Genomic DNA, 19038 nt, shown 5'->3' with positions numbered 1-19038 from the left:
GATCCCAGGTTCGGATGACGTGATCCTAATGGATCCTATGTCTCGGATGGCCTGATCACAGCTGGTCACAGGTCCCAGAGAGCACGGTCCCATTTGATCCCGGTCTCAGACAGTAGGATCCCACTGCCGCCTGCTGGTGGCGAAGCGGCCATTTGGTAACGCTGTCTGGCGCTGAGGCCAGTATCGTATCGGGACGTGTTACGTCGCCCCGCAGCGTGTTGGGGCGCCTTGTGTTTAGCAGCAGCCAAAGTACGCACCAACGCTACAAAAGTTGCCATTAGTTCGCTAAAAATCGTATCAATCGCATTGTCGCGTGCGTTCGCACTCGCGTTGGGACATTGACGCTGGGGTCACGGGACGGGGCCATCGGACGCGGTCGCGGGGTTCACCGGTGTTTGGAGTGCGGGTTAGGTCACATAGTTATGCTGCGGTTGTTACCAGTGCTGGTGGGGCGTTTTTGTTTGGTGCGCGCGTGGTGTTACGGGGCAACGTTGTGCGATTATGTGTCACCCCTCACTGTTGCTATGTTAGAGCACTTGGTATGAGGCACATTCCGTATTGGGTTGTGATCTGTCACAGCTAGGTTTGCGCTCGGCACGTAATTGGCTCCGCATTCACTAACATTTTTAGTCGACTCTTCACGAACCAACACAAAAAGTCCGCATGGTTTAGCCGGTTGTTGGAGATTCAAACATTACGTTCTCCGGTTACGCCTTTTGCCATCTGCAATGGCCTGTGCTGGCCATTGCGCTCCCCACCCGGCAGATAAAAGGGTAGACACAAAACTGGGCTAGTTCGGAATTCTTGTGACACCGAGGGCAAGCCTGTACACAATTGCTCTCGTTGGCACTGTTAGACTGTGTGACGTAGCGTGTCGATGTGTTGTTACTCGCTGTTACGCACGTTGTCGTTGTCAGGAGCGCGGCGTCGGCTGTTTGTTCGTCATCCATGCAGCGCCACGTGGGCCCCAGACCGTCGTTTGCAATCGCTCCACTCTGCTGGACAGTACTTGGCAAGTGGAGAGGAGGGGTCGGGGGTGGAACAGGCGGTGGCGCACGCCCACCAGGGGGTTTTCACGGGGATGAGCTGGCCCGGTCGGTCGGACCGCAATACACTCAGCCTACCGTACCTGTGTCGTATTGAAGCCTCTGGCAGACGGGTCACTGACCCGCGTCACGCCGGACAGCCGGCAATATACTGCTGACAGGGGCGGTGGAGAATGGCATGTTTGCCGATATTTTGCAAGTATTCGGACGCGAGGTCGAGGGCCAAGTTTCTAGGTATTAGTTGTGATAACTCTGAGGTGAAGGTTAAATGCATAACAGCCCGAGTGCAGTAAGATATTCCTTGCGCGCTCTGCATCGTCAGCAACTCTAGCAGGATAATCACGCATTCATTACAATATAGTTATTACGCTCGAGCCTCCTACTACGAAGAAGCTCACGCGCCGCGGTGTGATGCCATATATTTTTATCAGATGTTAATGCTATAGCTCGCCGCAATTCTGCATCGCACGTCTGCATCGGACCCCACCTCCACCCGACCGCATATTAAGCATCGCATCCGTGGCTCACAGGCATATATTTATATACATCGGGACAATCGAATGTTGCGTTCACGATCTCAACAGTAAAACGTAACTCTTGCATTGATAACCATCGGGTAGATCACAAGTTTCTTCCATACCTCCTCAATAGAGGATAATCGATACCAAACTGCGAAGCCCCGAGTCCCAGCACTGTCCCCGACCCCCGAACCCACACACGTACAGCCAGCACCACGGCGGGTGCGGCGCAGACGTCACTACGCCATAAGTATCAGTCCAGGCCTGTGGGGACGGCCGCAGCATCTCACGCTTGACTACTGCACGCCCCCAGATGGTCACCGGCCGGCCGGGGCCGATCACATTTTGGACTTGGCCGAGAAGAACTTCATGATGGCGTTGACGCAGTCGTCGCTGGTCCACCGCTCGACCAGCCGGTCGCACTCAATGTCGTTGACCTCGTGCAGCAGCTGCCTCTCGCGGTCGCGGGTGAGCGCCTTGCTGTACACCAGCGACTGGAACAGGGCGGCAGATGTCGGCGGGGTGGCCTACCGCGCGCTGGCGGACGGGGCCACCACTACCACTAGTCTCTCGGATCAACGGCTTGGCCGTGAGCGAATGTAAAACACCAAACCCTTGACAGGCAGGACCTTGCCGGACCAGACAAACGTGCAGTCTTTTGTCTAAATAATCACTTCAGCCTACGATAAACAGAGACAGCAAACAATTCTCCCAACATCCGCCCAACCTTGGCAAGAGTAAGTCACGAAGGCTACGCAGCTTCGCCACAAGCAAGCCCGGTAGCTCCACCCGCATGAAGACTAAACACGGCGAGCTGGCGGCCGACTCCCGCGGGCCGGAGCGCGCCCGGCCGCTACCTTGACGGGCAGCTCGGCGTGCTGGCGCAGCCGGGCCCAGATCTCCTGGTGGAAAGCGTCGGCGGGCAGCACCTCGGTGACCAGGCCGACCCGCTCCGCCTCGTGCGCCGTCAGCTTCTTGTTAAACAGCAGCATCTCGGCCGCCTGGGGGACGGTGGGCGTCAAGTGCGACGGCGACGGCGCCTCCCACACGGACATCGCCCAGACACGTCCTCAGACTGTCACACGGACATCGCCCAGACACGTCCTCGACTGTCACACGGACATCGCTCAGACATGTCCTCAGACTGTCACACGGACATCGCTCAGACACGTCCTCAGACTGTCACACGGACATCGCTCAGACACGTCCTCAGACTGCCACACGGACATCGCTCAGACACGTCCTCAGACTGTCACACGGACATCGCTCAGACACGTCCTCAGACTGTCACATGGCGTGCAGTGGTGACGGGCCCGTGCAGCGCCCGGCCCGGCCTCACTAGCTGTGCCCACCGGCCATCGAGTCAGCAGGTGAGGAAGCTGTCCGCCGCCGATTGGCGTCATACCAGCTCGGCGCATTTATCGCTTGCAAAGTTACATGTTCTTCTGCAAACGCACGTCAGGACATGCTGACGTCACAACTGACGCCATCTCCCACGCCGGTCGCAGCAGAGCGAGACGGCACGCACGACCCAGCAGCGCGCCAGGCAGCGACGATCACGCGAAACGCCAGCTGAACATCCACGTGCGCCCGCACAGCGCGGTCAATAACCGCCAAATGTCGCGTCGACGCGCCCGGCTATGAAGGCGTCTCTGCGGGCCCCGGCGGGCCGTCCGAGCGTCGGGCGGCCGTACCTTGCCAGGTCCCATGATCTGGGGGAAGGTGTAGCTGGAGCAGCCCTCCGGCGACTGGCCCAGGCTGGAGAACGGCGTGTGGAAGGTGGCGCGGTCGGTGGCGTACACGGCGTCGTACATGCCCATCAGTGTGACCGAGACGCCAATGGCCGGGCCGTTCACCACCGCCACCAGTGGCTTCGGGAAGTCGATGAAGGCCGACACAAACCGGCTGCCGGCCGGCCGCGCAGCACACGGTCAGCAGGTGAATCGGCTGCCGTCCCCTCAAGCGAGACACGGCCAGGTGGCGCAGCGTCACGGGCCGGCTCATCCCCTCCCCAACCCCACCCCACCCCAACACTGCAGCGGCCAGGCATTCAGCCAGCGGCTACGGGCACGGCGAGGTCTGGGGAGGAGGGGCCATGGTATGGGGTGCAGAATAGACCCAGTATGTGCCATGCATATTGCAGCACATGTCAACAAACCAGACGCGTCAACAGGTGTCCGGGACGCCAACAGGCAACGACATATGTTACACGCACGACAGGACCTCGCGGTGCATGCTAGTGAAAGTTATTGGCAAGGGAAGCAGAGAACGACACAATATGCAGCAAAACATGGCAGCAGCTGCAACAACATTCGGCCCGTCTCCCCCGGCTAGTCTTCCCTCTCCTATCAAAACTAATCCAAAGGTGCTTCCCACTGTCATCGCGCCTTCTGGACGTACTTGAGCAGTTTGCCAGACTCCTTGGCTAGGTCCTTAATGTCGCCCTGGATGTTGGTGAAGTTGCTCAGGTCGTTGCCGCTGCTGTAGAAGTCGCCGGCGCCTGTGGTGACCGTTATTACCGTCTTGGGGTCGTCGGCCGCCTCCTGCAGCGCCGCCGCGATCTCGTCGTACGACTGTGCGGGGAATATAAGCATGTCTGTCAGTTTACCATGGACATCTGTCACATTGATTCCAGTCAGTGCTATCGCTGGTAGTCTGTTGTATATATGTATGGTGACAGTGATGTTAACAGTTACTACACATAATGACAACCATACACATTCATGTCACAAGTCTAGCATATTAGATGCGAAGTCATCAAACATGAAAGACATATTTTACTTTTCATTTGTTTGTGTGATGAATCAGCCCTGCAGTTACACTGCATGGTGCGTGGTGCATGGAGTGGCAGAGAAGGTACTTCAATATTCATGGGTGACACATGACTTCATTACATTTTTAAAACCTCCACACAGCTCACCGGTCAACCCACAATACTTGCCTCTTTAAGGAACGCATTTTTCTTCGCGGGACGGTTGAATTTGATTATCCGCAGTCCGCCCTCCAGCGTTGACTCGATGTACTTATACTTGCCCGGCTCGGCGGCAGGTGCCGCACTGGACGACGCTCCCGCCAGCTCATTCACCAGATCCACATACGCCTTTTGCGCGTCCTCCTAAAAAACAAACCGCCGTGTCGGTATTTCAAGAAAGTGTCGTGTCAGGCACAAGTTGACATTAACACATGCACGGGTGATGTGACAACCAACGTGACTGAAGTCCCGCGGCACGCGAGCGGGTAGTACCAGCGTTCAATGTCCGGCAATATCCTGACGATGGCACACGCACGTGGACGGGCGGGCATGGCAGCCTCCGACTGGCCGCAAAAAGGTATTGATCGCCCTGGGACCTGAATCACTCCCACAAACGTCCGTTACCTTACGTATGTGAACACGTGGTCGGCGGAGTCACCCTTCCCGCCGTCGGTATTTGCACATCACATCATAGCCCTGATCAACCATTGCCGACGAGAACGAGAGCGACAGCACAACGCAAGACACCACGTGTTTCAATTCACATCCCAAATCTCCAGCAGTCTTGACGACCCCACATGTCTGGACCCCCGACTCCTCACAGCGCCATGTCTCAGACCCACCTGGGACATGTCCCAAACCCACCTGGGTCATGTCCGCCAGAGCGTTCCAGGCGTCCCATTTGGCGCGGCCCACGAAGTCCATCATGCCCGGACGGCTGGTGGACACCTGGCCCTGGGTGGCCTGCTTGAACAGCGCGTAGATCTTGAGTTTGGCCTCATTGCCTGGTGAAGAGGAGGGCCAGGTGGGCAGGTGAGGTTGGGCTATTAACCAGCAAATCTCAAGCAGGTCCCTTCGCCAATGACTGAGATGAGCGTTGTTTCTCACATACATCGATGGTAGGTGATGTAATGAGCACCCTCGATTCAAAAAGTCAAGGAAGATTTGGACTGAGACTGAGGTGTTCACTTTACGAAAGTCGTCTCGAGCAGTTATACGCAGGTTATTGCAGTTGGCGATGAAACTTTCGCATCGCGGAGATAGCAAGCTGCCTTGTGTCAAAGTAAACCACCCCAATACCTCTCACTGCACATCACCAGACACAAGATGGCCAGCTTACAAATGGCTACTCCAAATCTCTGGGGAACTTGGTTAATATGCCAAGTAGAACTGGTTGCAATCATGGTTAAATCACCACATCATCAGAGAGGTGACAGATAACCTGCTTAAGGTTTGTTAACATGTTTGTCTAATGCAGAACTTATGACAGTACGTCTATCATTTTCGCAAAGCTTCCCCTCCTACCTAAATCTGCCAAGTCTAATACACTATGCGAACACAGCGGCACACACTGTACACTTAAGGCAGTGGTTCAAAGTTCAGCATTGCCAGCAGGACTATGCTTGACCATCAGTACATGCAAACTCAGGGTGTTCTCATGACTTTATGTCTGAGGAGAAAGACCTCCATAACTATTAAATCAAAGGGTCATAGATAGGCACTTGTAGTAGTTTGGAGCATTTGCAGATGTACTCATTCATTTCATACCAGGGTCCTCTGGCAGACTGTTCAGTTTGGCCTTAGCTTGCTCAAACTCAGCAGACAAAGAGCTCATCATCCGCATCATTGGCTGCTGTAACCTGGGAGAGAAGGTTAAAAACTCAAGATTGCTTCCCCAGGGGTACATATGCTGACAGCATTGCATGGGTGCTCTCCAGTTCCATGATCTTGGTCATGACTGCCAGTCACTGCCTGACCACCTGGGATACTGGAGCAACTACACACACAGCAAACTGACACTGCATGAGGTTGCACAGCCTACTTCAGTGACACACAGCCAAGACAAATCTAGCCAGTCTTAATCTGTGTTTTGTCATCATCATTGCTATTTGCACTTAAAGGCATTCCTAGCACCTGCAGCTAAAAAACATCAGTGGATATATCACTCACTACACAGTCTTCCTGGCAAGAAAGGCTGTCACCACCAGAAATCAAAACCAGTAGCTCTGATTCACCAGACACCCAGTTAAGCATTGTGCCAAATGCACCCCCACGCAGAAACTGGTGTTTGTTGGGAAGACAGTATGCTGCAGTGTGGAGTGAGTGAACACTGGATGCTTTTCAGTGTGTGCCTTGCTTTCACAACTTTTTTCCATGCTATCTCTTGCTCACTACCTTTGTTAACATTTCACTATCACAATCCACCTGGAATAGCAACATTTACATGTGTGGAATTAGTACCAATAACTATCAACTGTGAAATATCATATCCTTGGCCAAGATAGTCACATCTTTCAGCAACTTCCTTGAACAAGGGTGGCTGGAATGGGCTTAGCCAAAGTCAGGTGCTGTCATCAACAACCTGCATAAGAAACATAAATGTGCAGTCTAATCTTTGGGGTTTGTTACAATCATTATTATCAAATACAATACAGCATGTTTATAAGAGCACTATACCATGACAAACAGGACTTTTTATTGCTATTTTTGGTTTATTGCTGTGTTGGACATAATTGTCAATTTGTACTAGCCAATGGGACAATGTAAGGTTCATAGATATGTAGCACATTGACACATGCTTGGATAGAATTAAGTTGACCCTGGCAGATTTTCTAAACTGGCTTCTGAATTTGGTTTTAAAATTATGTTTGGCTATGGAAACTGAATAGTGGATTGTTTGGTTTCAAGAAATTAGATGCACCTCACAAGGTCACTGACCTACAGCAGGTTAAAGTCAGGATATGGTTTCTGTGAAGTCAATTTTTAGGGAATCCTTCAATCTGATGCAATAATGGAGTGCTATACAAAACCATACATCTCTGGGATTCTTTCTTAGGCAACAAAAGCATTGAATAAACAAATTCCATTGACCTAGGGTCAGGCATGAAGGACAGACCAAGATTAAAGTCAATATATTTTATTACTCTATGGCTTGTTGTATGGGGTAACTTCTGGTGCTTATATTGAATCTATTGAAACATGAACTGCATTGTACATCTTCCATGGACTTCATAAAGGTCAGAATAGGTCACTGACCTTAGGTGACCTAAGTCAACATTCTGCTTTGGAGAACATACTGCCAGCTCAATCTGTCACTGACCAAAATGCAAAACTCAAAGTTGTCTTGTATGAACTTGGTCACCATGATCTTAAAAATGTCTAACAAGGCCACTGATCATAAATGAGCAAGCAAACTTTTGCTTAGAACAGGTATCTAGGTTCTGGGGCACTTCAGATACCAACATAGAGTTTGACTTTGTTTGACCTTACTTGATCCAAAGGTCATAACCTAGGAATCTTGAGCTTTTACCCAAGTAGGTTCACATACAAGCCAACACACACTGTAAAATTGGTGTCTCCAGCTTTCTTATCTTCTGAGACCTAGGGAGAGTCAGATTGACCCCCACCCCACCCTACCCTAGCAGAGTATCTGACTGGCCATTGGGCCGAGTGTTAAAAGTAACCTGATCATGCAAGGACATTTTCTAAAACTTTATGATTGTATTTTGCCTTGCTGTAGGACAACAATACCCCATGGTGAACAGATCAGCACAGGCAGCATAAAAGTAACACTGACATGTTGCTGGCATGAAGAAAATAAATTGCAAAATTTTCTAGTCCCTGAGAGACGCTGCACCCCACCCCCAATGAACTAATTAACACGTCACTGGATAAAGATGTAGTACCTCCTTTAAAAAAAAATGTTCACTTGCTATTCGCCATGAGCCGCTACATCCCTACCTTGGCTGAAATCCCTTGGAGGCTCTGCTCACATTCAAAGCAACCCCCAGCACACGTCCCAGCGACATAACGTCCTTAACAAGATCGAGTTCTACTCAGTCTCGATTGACGATCTCCCTGCAAATAGTCGAGATAGTACGAATCACTGGGAAACGCGAAGAGAATGAAGGGGATCTCTTATATGGCAGCTTCGTATAGGAATATTGCAAGCTACCATATGGCATCGTGCATAAAAGGGTAATTTTTACCTTCATAAAACTTTCAACTAAGTCGCCTTGGAGCGATGGAGCTAATACTCGACCCGCATCACCGCCAATTGCCAAAACCTAGCTCATCGCGAAATCGTCTTTGTTTTTGAAGAAACTTGCCCTCACCATCCCCCATCTCCATAAATTTGACTTACGGTAAGGAAGGCACGTCAGGGCCGTGGTGCGAACTCAATTGCCATGTGACTTAGTTCCGAGCATTAGCTTAGCCTTGATGTCTAAGTTTCACAAAAAGTGTGGGCTACTACCTCGAAAACTTTCATCAGGCAGTACACCTACCCATACGCCGCTCCCCGCACATAGACATGCATTGTGAGGAGCTGCCGTTTAGGGGCTTTTTCAGTTGTTATTATATAACGGAACATTTTTTCATTATGGACGTCGAACAATTACTATTTTAGAATGACTCTACCAATTCCCGACATCAAGCATTTCTTGTACCAGACAAGTGGGCAGCGTTCTGTACGTCGAAAGTCTGTTGGCGTGCTTGCCTTTCACCTACCACTAGATTCAATACCGGTGCCGTAAAGTTGACTTCAAATGATCCACGCATGCGTAAAATGAGCCCACGCGCCGACATCCAGTCACAATAGTCCCAAGCCATCAGGAAGTTCTTCTAGATGCATGGCGCCAGCGTGAGCGTGTCAGATTAAGACATCGTGTTGGTTACTGTATCCACTTCGCACCTCTTTCCAACCCAGCATCCAACAACGTCCTGACTGAAACGAACCCTTGGCCGGGCATCAACAGCACACACTGAAATGCGGTCAAGGCCAGCCTGCATTCCGCAACCTGGCAGTCAGACGCGCCACCTCATTTCACCTGTGGCATGCCTTGGCACATCTGCGCGCATCACGTCAGATATTGGCATATCCCACCAGCACTTGCTCGACAACACCCAGCTGTTGTCGTTTCAGAACCTTGGCTATTTCTAGCACTTACGGCCACGCTGAAACTGGTCCGGTTCTCGCCACAAGCAACCCGGCAAAGTGTGCAGGCTGTGTCTGTTCTGTATTCAAGTTACAAATCTGGACCGGACGTGCCCTGACCCGAGCGACCACGTCACAAACAAGCCATCGCCATCCGGCTGCCGGGGTACGCGCGTACACAAAGATAGAGCGTCACAATATATCACGAGGGGTAGTTGGCCAGAGCGGAACGCTGGACAACAAGGTAGACTTGGCAGAAACCGCAGCAAATCAACGTTAGCGTCCACCCGGGCAAGCCGGGCGACAGTGCCACCCGCTAATCGCAAGATCCGAAGCGCGACAACCGTCACAAGAACCGCCCGCGAGCTGATAAAAAAGGGCGCCGAGTAAAACCCTGCAAGCACAGGCGGCAACGCCTGCAATAAAATGCTGCGTGCTTGCGGCGAAGAGTCGACAGCGGACGACACCCGGCGCTTACAAGACAGGGCGAACTCGGGTCGCAGTCACAACAGAACCTTCTCCAGATCGTGGCGCCTCGCGCACCACATGAGCGCGCGCCGACCGCGCCGACTGGCGCCGCCGGTAAGTTAGAGCAGCAAATAGCCAGAGTCCTGCCAGCACAGTTTCTCCGCACCACACCGAGCTCAGCGCCTCGATGGACCGACGGCGGCAGACTCGCACCACGCTCAGCTCAGCGCCTCACCCCACCGGCGGCGTCGCACTCGCATCACGCCGAGCTCAGCGCCTCGCCGGACCGACGCCGGCACATTCTCACCACGCACGCTCGCCGTCCAGCCAGCGAGGAGGCGCCGCGGCGCGGCAGCCGCGCCGCGGCAGCCGCACCGCAGAGCCGCCTGGCGCCGGCGCGAGCGGCCGGCCCTAGCGGCCGGGAGCGCCGCGCCGGCGGCGAGGCCTCGCCGGTGTGACGCACGCTGCGGCATGAGGCGAGGTCAGAGGTGACGACACCGACGCCCCCATTTAGGGCGTGTCGCTACAAATGTTCTGTGCTGTACGCACTGAAAGGGTCGTGGGAAATATAAAGGCATGACGACAGACTGGACGATAGCGGGTGTACTCTCGACGGAGCTGTCTGTAATGAGTCTGAATCGCTGCGAGGTGAACAGCACGGCATAACCACGGCAACAACCTTTCGCCAAATACGTGCGCATAGATAAGCCAGAATACACACATACATACATACAGACATACATACATACATACATACATACATACATACATACATACATACATACGTACGCATAGATAAGCCTTATTCATCGGAGAAAAACCAGGACAATGGAGATGAAGATGCATTGATATCTCGGAACATCCATTTATCAAAACGAATAGCAGAAGTGAATTCAAAGTTCCCTGCCGATGATCCTATTTAACTTTCTAGGTTTTTTGAAACAGCAAGCCACAGTTTTTACAAGACACTAACATTCTGAGGATTAAACAAGGAGTGATTGCCAGCCATTATCACGATACAGTGCATGTCTAAGAATAAGAACAAGCGAAATACGCGTGCATTCAATTCAGTTAAAGTAAACAGGCATCACGCACTACGATTCATTCAAGCATGCAAGCGAGTTGAAGAAAACGGGCATCACACATCACGCATCAATTATACGAGCAAACGATTTCAATTAAACAGGCATCGCACATCACGCGTCAGGCATCACTTACACATGTAAACGATTTTAAGCTAGCACACATCTCACATCAATGCACATACCATGTTCGCATAACCGGCCATGATGAGCCCTGTATGTTAAGATTTGGTCGTCGACTTTTTAAGAGAAAAGATTCACTTATTTTCCTGTCTGGGTGGTCCTGTGCTCTGTAGATGACTGAGTTCTTAAAGGGGCATAGGTGCATACCTCCCTCGTTTTCAGCCTGAGCGTTTTTGCCAAAAGAGGTCACTGAAATGGATATTTAAAAAAACGGAATAACCTTATAATATACAATATACTATACAATGACTATATAATAAGCTTTCAGTACCCATTTTTTGGCAAAACACGCTCGGGCTGAAATGCAGGGAAGAATGAACCCGATGCCCCTTTTAGAGCTTTAAGTCATTTTCAGAGCACAGGACCACCCAGACAGGAAAATAAGTGAATCTATTATCATAAAAAGTCGGCGACCAAACCTTGACGTACAGTGCTCACAATGGTCGATTATGCGAGCGTGATGTGCCTTGATGTGTGATGTGTACTAACTTAAAATCGTTTACACGCGTAAGTGATGCCTGACGCGCGATGCGCGTGATGCCTGACGCGTGATGCCTGTTTCACTGAAATTGTTTGCTTGTATCGTTGGTGCGTGGTGTGTAATACACGTTTACTTCAACTCGCTTGCATGTTTGAACGAAGCGTGATAGGTGATGCCTTGAATTTTCCTTTTTCCTTGAATTTTCCCGTTTCCCGAATTTCCCGAATTTTCTCGTTTCCTTGAATTCGATTGCGTGCACATGTCTTCTTCGCGTATGTTAATTCTTGGATATGCACTGTATCGCAGTAATGGCTGGCAATTGTTCACTGTTTAATCGCCGGAATGTCGGTGTGCTGTACAAACTGCGGTTTGCTGTTTCAAAAAAAGGAAAATCAAGTGAGGTCAGACAGGCAATCTTGAATTCACTTCTGCTATTCGATTCGTCAAAGGCATCTTGCCGAAATATCAACGCATCTTTATCTCCCAATCTCCTGGTTTCTCTCTGAGTAATAAAGCTATTACTTTCGTCTTATCTATGTGCATAACGTTCCTCGCGAATGCACTTCACAACTTAGTGAAACCATGAACATCTCTAGTGGTCACTGAAACGGTATTGCTTACAGGTAACTGCAGCTTATGCGCATGTCCGAACAAACGAGGAGAACGACTAGGCATTGGGAGGAATCATAAGCAAAAGAAACTCACACTCCTTTCAAAAATATCCTCCGTTTGGGTGCAGTTACAAGAGTGCGCAGCGCTTTTTCTTGGCGGGCTCCGGCGGTTCCAAAGCGGCCAGTATGGCCTCGTCAAAAACGTTCTTCAAACCCTTCTGCAAACGGACAGACCCAACGAGAAGTTAGCAATCAGCCCGTAGGTGGAAACACCACAGCGAATGCACACCATCTGCTACTTATGCATGATGGAAAACAAGTCCAACTGCTTGAAATGAAGCTGTGGGCATGCCGCCAAGGTTGTAACAACGCACGTCTTTTTCATATTTCACTGCTGTATTGGTGATGTGCGCATTAACATGCTGTCGACAGATGACAAACGTTTCAAACAAACAACACGGGATCATATTGTCGCGCCCCCACACTTACCAACTTCATCCTTACAATGCATCACAACACCATTACAGCTACAGCGCTAAGATCTGTTGATGATTTGTATCAATCTGACATATCTTGAAACATTTCGGGATCTGACATATCTCAGGCGCGTCTCGTATCTTGATTTGTAGTAGCCCAGTCAGGACAAGTCACAGCCTTTTTTTAGAAGCCAATACTATCAGCTCATCTCCCACTAATAATGCCTAGTGTTTGGTAGAATAATAATTTCGAGGTCACCAGGTATGTCATAGTCATTTGTCATGTACATAATCATAGTGATTGAGACTAAATGTCTCGCCGACTGCCAGGGTCATTTCGAGACGGACGCCTTTACAAGGGAGCCATGTGAGATGCTGCGGTGTCCCGCACCCGGCGCTGGTTTAGAAATAACATGCACACACATCGTCCGGCTCGCCAGTCACGCCCAAATGCAAAATCACATATAACTGATTTACTTGGACGACCTTCTAACTGATATCGGCCCAACCTTTTGATTTCTCCAGTGCGCCACTTACTTGAGGTTTTCGAGATGGTCATTGGGTAAGAAAGTTAGTTACCAACGAAAGCTTTCGTTTTCCATTTTGTCTCGTTATTTACCCTGATAGATTGTGAGATGTCCGGGAAGGAGTCAAAATACCTACAAAATTCAAGTAAATACATTGCATCAATGTGTTTTTTAATGCAATTTGTTCATTCCACCCGGTCTAGTTCTCCACCTCCCCATCCCAATCTTCGGGGCATGGCTATACCCATGATGATATAGCCGTACCCATTGTTGACTAATCCACGCAGTGTATTGCATTTCCCTTAAGCACCAAAGTCTAAGGCTGAAAGTTTTGAGCACACTCCTATCGATATTTGTGTTATTTGATACGCCAATGTTTCAAGGAGATATCTTGAAACAATGCAACAAGGCATATGAATAATTTGGCTGACTACTTTTGTTTAGACATCAAATATCTTGATTCGTTAATTTTGATGTCAAGTTGTCTATCGCTATCCATTTTGTTAAAATCGGGAAACATGACGGTAATCAAGCGCGATCTTTTACGACCTCACAGATGTTATTTTGGCGCAAGACGTACAATTAATCAATCGACAGCTACTGAAAATCTTGCATCAATACTTCAATTATTTTTTAATTATAGCGAAAATTGTTAACGGGGATACATTTGACCGCTCAGTCCATGCTGGATTGACAGGTAACACGAAGTGCACCCTCTCATTTCATAACAGCACAAGATAACAAGGAGTGCACCCTCTTATTCCACAACAGCACAAGATAACAAGGAGTGCATCCTCTTATTCCATAACAGCACATACCATCTTACAATAAGGATCACATCAACTCAACTGATTGTGGAGAAGATCCGTGACTCACACGGCAAATATAAATATGGGGGGGATCATTCCAATCTGCTGAATATAGAGTAATGATTAATATACAATGGCATTCTAGATTGTGCTGCACATTGTGGCTTCGCCTAGGAGATTCATGTAATTCGGTAAACATGTCTGGGGCTTAGCAGACCCTGGTCGTATTGGAATATATTTGACACCCCTTCCACCCATCGAGCACGTTTGTCGTCGGTCGATGTTTCTGTTTCAGTTGCAACCTGCCAGAGCAAACTTTTCCAGATGGGTCCTCAATTGCACAGTTAGGCCACGCTGAGTCTCGATCTCGCCCACTGGACGTATTCGACCGGACAGCACGTGGCCGCCCCCGCACTGACCTGCGTCAGAGCCGAGCACTCGACGTATTTGACGGCGCGCAGCTCGCGGGCCAGCTTCTCGCCGTTCTCCGCCGAGATGGGCCGCTGCTTGTTCTTGGCCAGCTTCTCGTTGGTGGCCGCGTCGTCCCGCAGGTCGATCTGCGTGCCGACCAGCAGGAACGGCGTCTTGACGCAGTGGTGAGTGATCTCCGGCACCCACTGCAGCGAGCGTGTGGTCAGTGGGCGTCCTCCATGAGGTCTCCAGGCGCATCACGGAGCCTAAGACATCGTCAGTCATGTAGAGATTCTCGGGTATGTTTGTGCCATAACATAACAGCGAAACGTCAGCAGTAGACACGTCACAAGGAGCGGTAGGATCATCGTTCAAAGCAGGACAATCATATGGTTGTGATGCCAAACTACGTACTATATGATGTGGTCGCATATGGTATGCAAATGAGAACCAGATCAGCACAGTGGCATGCATTCTTCCACAGCCAGGCCCAAAGTATCTCTACGCCGGCCCACGACGGACGCGGCACCAAGCGCAGTCAGTGCTCATCGAGCACCCTCCGCCGACCACGGGCTCGTCCCTGTACGAACCTTCTCCTTGACGTTCTCGAAGGAGGAGGGAGAGACGACCGAAAAGCAGACGAGGAAGACGTCCGTCTGCGGGTAGGAGAGCGGCCGCAGACGGTCGTAGTCCTCCTGGCCGGCCGTGTCGAACAGGCCCAGCGTGTACGGCTCGCCGCCGATCATCACCGTCACCGCGTAGTTGTCGAACACCTGGCCGGCGACACGGAGGGGAGCAGCGTCAGCGGCCGGAGGCGGCGCTACAGCGGCCGACCAAGGCCCTGCAGCTCGGCGGCAGTGAAGCAGCGTCAGCCGTCGGAGGCGGCGCTACAGCGGCCCACCAAGGCCCTGCAGCTCGGCCGCGCGGCGTCCAAACTGCGGTGAAGCAGCGCGCGGCCGGCTCTTGGCTTGCAGCACAACAATGCAGGTTTTGTGAACTTTGGGTACAACTTCAGTATGTAACATGTACAGGTGACATGCATGTAATCTGTCAAACATGAGCAGCTTGTGCCATCCATGAATGACCCTTAGCAAAACAGGTGGAACCTCCCCTGCATCCTATGACAGGCTGGCCGATTGTGTCACCTCATGTATGGCAAACTTGTTGCAGCCCATGATGTAACATAAGCCATGCATGCACAATCCAGTCTTGTCTGCAACATGACACTCACCTCTGACACAAGGCACTCACCGTTGGCACATACTCGGAGGGGAATCTGTTGGTGGTGTATGAGATGAGCAGACATGTCTTGCCCACAGCTCCATCACCCACCACAACACACTTGATGGTCTGCATGGTCTGGTCTGCTGACATATGGGTAGGTCATGGCAAAGTGCAGCTGGCAGCTTACAGCAGTGCTTCTATTTCAAAACTGCTTGCCTTGGCAAGTGAGCTGGCATTTCTTGATGGAATAGCTTCATTCTCAAAGGTAATATATATCATACACATACACATATATCTACGCATATTATGACATCCCATTGCCAAGCCATGCTGTACCCGCATTCTGAGCATTGCAGTTCCACACTCCAGTCTACCGGATAATTTTCCAGGTAGTGAATAAGCGCAGAGTGATCCTTTTCTATACAGTGAACCTCTACTGTAATGTGGGCTGGTGTAAGTGGCATGGGGTGACACAACATTGCTATATTTTTGGCAAGGGTTTCTGAATGAAAGTGCACAAGATTCCCTTCATCAGGTTGCACAAAATTGAAAATTAATAGAAAGCATCTAAACCTATTAAATTGTATTCAGCCCTGTTTACTTTAATCTCTGGGTCTTGGATGTCATTTAGAATTGCATAACCATTATAAAATTGATATGGCATAGCTGGCCATGGCGAGACCAGTGTAGGACCATGGAGCAGAGGTTGGCATGAATCATCAGGCACAGAAATAATTTATCAACAAAACATTTTTTACACTGATACCAGGTGACAACTTTACACCTGTCTGCCTCATCAAACCACAAATTATCTTCAGAGCTGCAGGTAGTTTAAAAATGCATGTGTATTAGGCATGCCTAGTGCCAAGTACTAAATTACTATCAGATTTCTGTTTAAGAAAAGCCAATAGCTCCCAATGGAATACAGACTTTATAGGTAAGAATGAACACACACCAAATTATTGCACTCAACTTGAGCTGAAAAGATGCACATTTTTATGCAAAATAAGAGTATTTGTCAGCTTACAGCTCAACCTAAAAATTCTGGTGTACCCATGTTACAGTATCAGAGAGATAGCACACCACTAGAATCTGGCCAAGCAAGTTAGGAAGGTTTACCTAGGTCCAATAATAAAAAACAGGCACCATTCTGGCAACAAGGCACCTACAATTGAGGGCAATATGTGGAGAGTGCTAGAAGTACAGTGGTTAAGCTGTTAGTCTTGTCAACATCGAGCATAGGGCTTAATTCTCTGTGGTACTGGTCCTTCCTGCCAGGGCAAGAGATGGGTAGGTGAGAAACAATACCACATAACCTCATAAGCAGGTACATGCTCAGCATATTCAAGTTCCTTTTAGTCTCTATCTGTCCCCTGGGGCCTGCACATGTGAATAGAAGCACCAACATGTTGTCAAGGACTTGTTAGGCTAGGATGTGCATGCAATTACCATCACGTTGGCAGTGATTTTAGGGCTATGTGACTTAACTTTATAATACACCAGAACCAATCACAGCCTTCGCTACATTTGCACAATCAGATGCTAGCTGCACCACACATCTATGCATTGGTTAATGCAAGCAGGATGCAAGCTGGGTGGGTGTAAGATTTGGGGGACGAATTCATTTATTGCCATAAATGGCACATAGTGCTGAATACAGGTGCTGAATGCTTCTATATGTCTGGTGCCTCTCCTGATACCACTACTGCATGGTTTGAATCATGCAGTTAGCTTTTTTAGTGTGCTTCAATAAGTGCAAGGCCCAACCTCTGGCATTAATAGCAGAAGCCAGTCTGTTGGCTGTCACATTTAGAATGTGAAGTCACAGCAGTGCACACACATCAAAGTCTAAATGTGTTCCAATTGTTGGCCCATCTTCAAATTCCTTCAGGTTCCATAAGGGAATGTGGATTTTGCAAGCCTGGCATGCCATGGACAGAAGTGTAAAATCTTGAGATGGTAAAGCTTGACTATGGCAGATCAACTGAAGTTTGATACCACTGAATTGAACAGTGCTCAGCACTCAGAGAATAGGATCCAAATATATTTTCAGCTGAAGACATGACTTAAAACGAATTAATGACTGGTGGCTGCCTGCCTATTTATCATGACCAGCCTGCTTTTATACCAAGGGACATGTCAATGCTGAATACATGCCAATATCCCTAACTCCAAAAACCTGGTCAGATAACAACCAAATTGTTTACCAGAACTCACCTTCACTTCACAACCTTTAAACTTAAAATGAATTACTTCAGCTGTATTCGAGGGCGCCTGCAACAATCGCAGGATATATTCACCCCGGTAACCCAAATCTTGACAATGGTGGGCAGAGATATACGGATATTTTCAAAAGCTGACCAGCCTGATAATAACTAGATGCCACCGTCACCTATACATCCATAATTACCTAAATAACACAAGCAACGCCAACACCCCAACGCGCGCCGACCAGACACCCAAACGAGACACTCTCGATGCGTCACACAGAAAGAATGGCTGCCAAACAGCAGCTGACAAATTTTACCTATACGGCGGAAGGCTTTTCGTATGCGCTTGGGCCGCACGTTCACCGAATACGAGAGTAACTAGAAATACGTCCGTGGGCATGGGCGTAGGAACGGCGGGGCCAGGGGGGCCATGGCTTCCCCCCACTTTTCAAGGTGGGGGAACCAGCAGAGTTACTGCCCCCCCCCCCCCCTGGTCTAGAGTCTTGCAGTCTTAGCCTTGCAGATTTGTTGCAATCTGAAAATCGCACACGGGAAATATGCGTCCAAACTGCTTAATAGATGTAAGATTTGATGTCCTGACGCATTCAAGGGTACTTCTTTCAGAAGCGTCATCATCTTCGTCCACCCGTTGGCCACAGCCCAGTATTAGCTGTTGTGCCGACGCTACGCGGCCTACGGAAATTGCAACGCCTGGCGCCGAGGTTTTTACGCCAAGATTTGCGAGCATGCATGCTGAAAATTGTCACTTAACGTTTATTACTAACCGATTCAAGTGTTTAAAGGTCATTATTTCAGAACCGTTACCATTTTCGTCCATCGGTGGACCGTGACGAAAAGTTAACTACTGAGCTAACGCTCCGCGGACTCTGGAGACTGCAACGCCTGGTGTCGAGGCTTTTGTTGCTAAGATTTGCGAGCGCGCATGTTAAAACCACGCCATATAAATTGCATCACTAATAGATTCTAGCTAAATGTCAGACATCCTGACAAACATGGCTTGGAGATGTTAATACACAATGTTGAACACCCGATCTACAATCAAAGTTTTTACCCCCAAATTTCGA

At 49.7% G+C, this 19038-nt stretch overlaps 3 protein-coding genes across 9 annotated transcripts in view; 1 reads left to right on the top strand and 2 right to left on the bottom strand.

The window, feature by feature from the left end:
• The window catches only part of LOC119105424 (ATP-dependent translocase ABCB1), a 26302-nt gene extending 25222 nt beyond the window's left edge, over positions 1-1080 (top strand). Inside the window, exon 28 of the mRNA XM_037228889.1 lies at positions 1-1080. This exon is cut by the window's left edge and continues 1523 nt beyond it. The gene's annotated coding sequence lies outside the window, so the exon portion shown is untranslated.
• Positions 1081-1561: 481 nt separating this feature from the next.
• On the bottom strand, positions 1562-8458 carry LOC119106294 (enoyl-CoA delta isomerase 2). Its single transcript, XM_037229911.1, has 8 exons — positions 8277-8458; positions 6084-6175; positions 5181-5320; positions 4506-4679; positions 3965-4137; positions 3259-3469; positions 2422-2565; positions 1562-2058 (listed from the first exon to the last, which is right to left on the bottom strand). Exons 1-8 carry the CDS (start codon positions 8342-8344, stop codon positions 1903-1905), a joined length of 1158 nt encoding a protein of 385 aa, XP_037085806.1. The 5' UTR covers positions 8345-8458; the 3' UTR covers positions 1562-1902.
• Positions 8459-10371: 1913 nt separating this feature from the next.
• Positions 10372-18214, bottom strand: LOC119105826 (cdc42 homolog). 7 transcript variants are annotated; one of them, XM_037229365.1, is made up of 7 exons: positions 18154-18187; positions 17961-18017; positions 15771-15883; positions 15110-15292; positions 14528-14725; positions 12391-12514; positions 10372-10403 (listed from the first exon to the last, which is right to left on the bottom strand). In XM_037229365.1, the coding sequence occupies exons 3-6, from the start codon at positions 15873-15875 to the stop codon at positions 12425-12427; spliced, it is 576 nt and encodes a 191-aa protein (XP_037085260.1). In that variant the 5' UTR covers positions 15876-15883; positions 17961-18017; positions 18154-18187; the 3' UTR covers positions 10372-10403; positions 12391-12424. The 7 variants fall into 7 exon arrangements, with proteins under 7 accessions (XP_037085260.1, XP_037085261.1, XP_037085262.1 ...); XM_037229366.1 differs by having other exon boundaries at positions 15771-15886; positions 18154-18178; XM_037229367.1 differs by lacking the exon at positions 17961-18017 and having other exon boundaries at positions 18154-18214.
• Positions 18215-19038: the final 824 nt, after the last annotated feature.

This window comes from Pollicipes pollicipes, unplaced genomic scaffold, assembly GCF_011947565.3.
Source record: "Pollicipes pollicipes isolate AB1234 unplaced genomic scaffold, Ppol_2.1 Scaffold_6138;HRSCAF=7277_pilon_pilon_pilon, whole genome shotgun sequence".
Classification (NCBI taxonomy): Eukaryota; Metazoa; Arthropoda; class Thecostraca; order Pollicipedomorpha; family Pollicipedidae; genus Pollicipes; species Pollicipes pollicipes.
Note: the sequence above shows the minus strand (reverse complement) of the source record. Positions and strands in the feature narration are given on the sequence as shown.

Bases quoted from the DNA above. Each gene is read 5' to 3' on its own strand.
- LOC119105826 (XM_037229361.1), bottom strand. From the start codon at position 15,893: ATGTCAGCAGACCAGACCATGCAGACCATCAAGTGTGTTGTGGTGGGT. The intron at 14,726-15,109 runs GTTCGTACAGGG...CGCTCGCTGCAG, and splicing joins TCGAGAACGTCAAGGAGAAG to TGGGTGCCGGAGATCACTCA. The intron at 12,515-14,527 runs GTCAGTGCGGGG...GTCCGTTTGCAG, and splicing joins AGTGCTCGGCTCTGACGCAG to AAGGGTTTGAAGAACGTTTT.
- LOC119106294 (XM_037229911.1), bottom strand. From the start codon at position 8,344: ATGTCGCTGGGACGTGTGCTGGGGGTTGCTTTGAATGTGAGCAGAGCC. The intron at 4,138-4,505 runs GCAAGTATTGTG...TTCCCCGCACAG, and splicing joins AAAATGCGTTCCTTAAAGAG to TCGTACGACGAGATCGCGGC. The intron at 2,566-3,258 runs GTACGGCCGCCC...ACCGTCCCCCAG, and splicing joins AGATCATGGGACCTGGCAAG to GCGGCCGAGATGCTGCTGTT.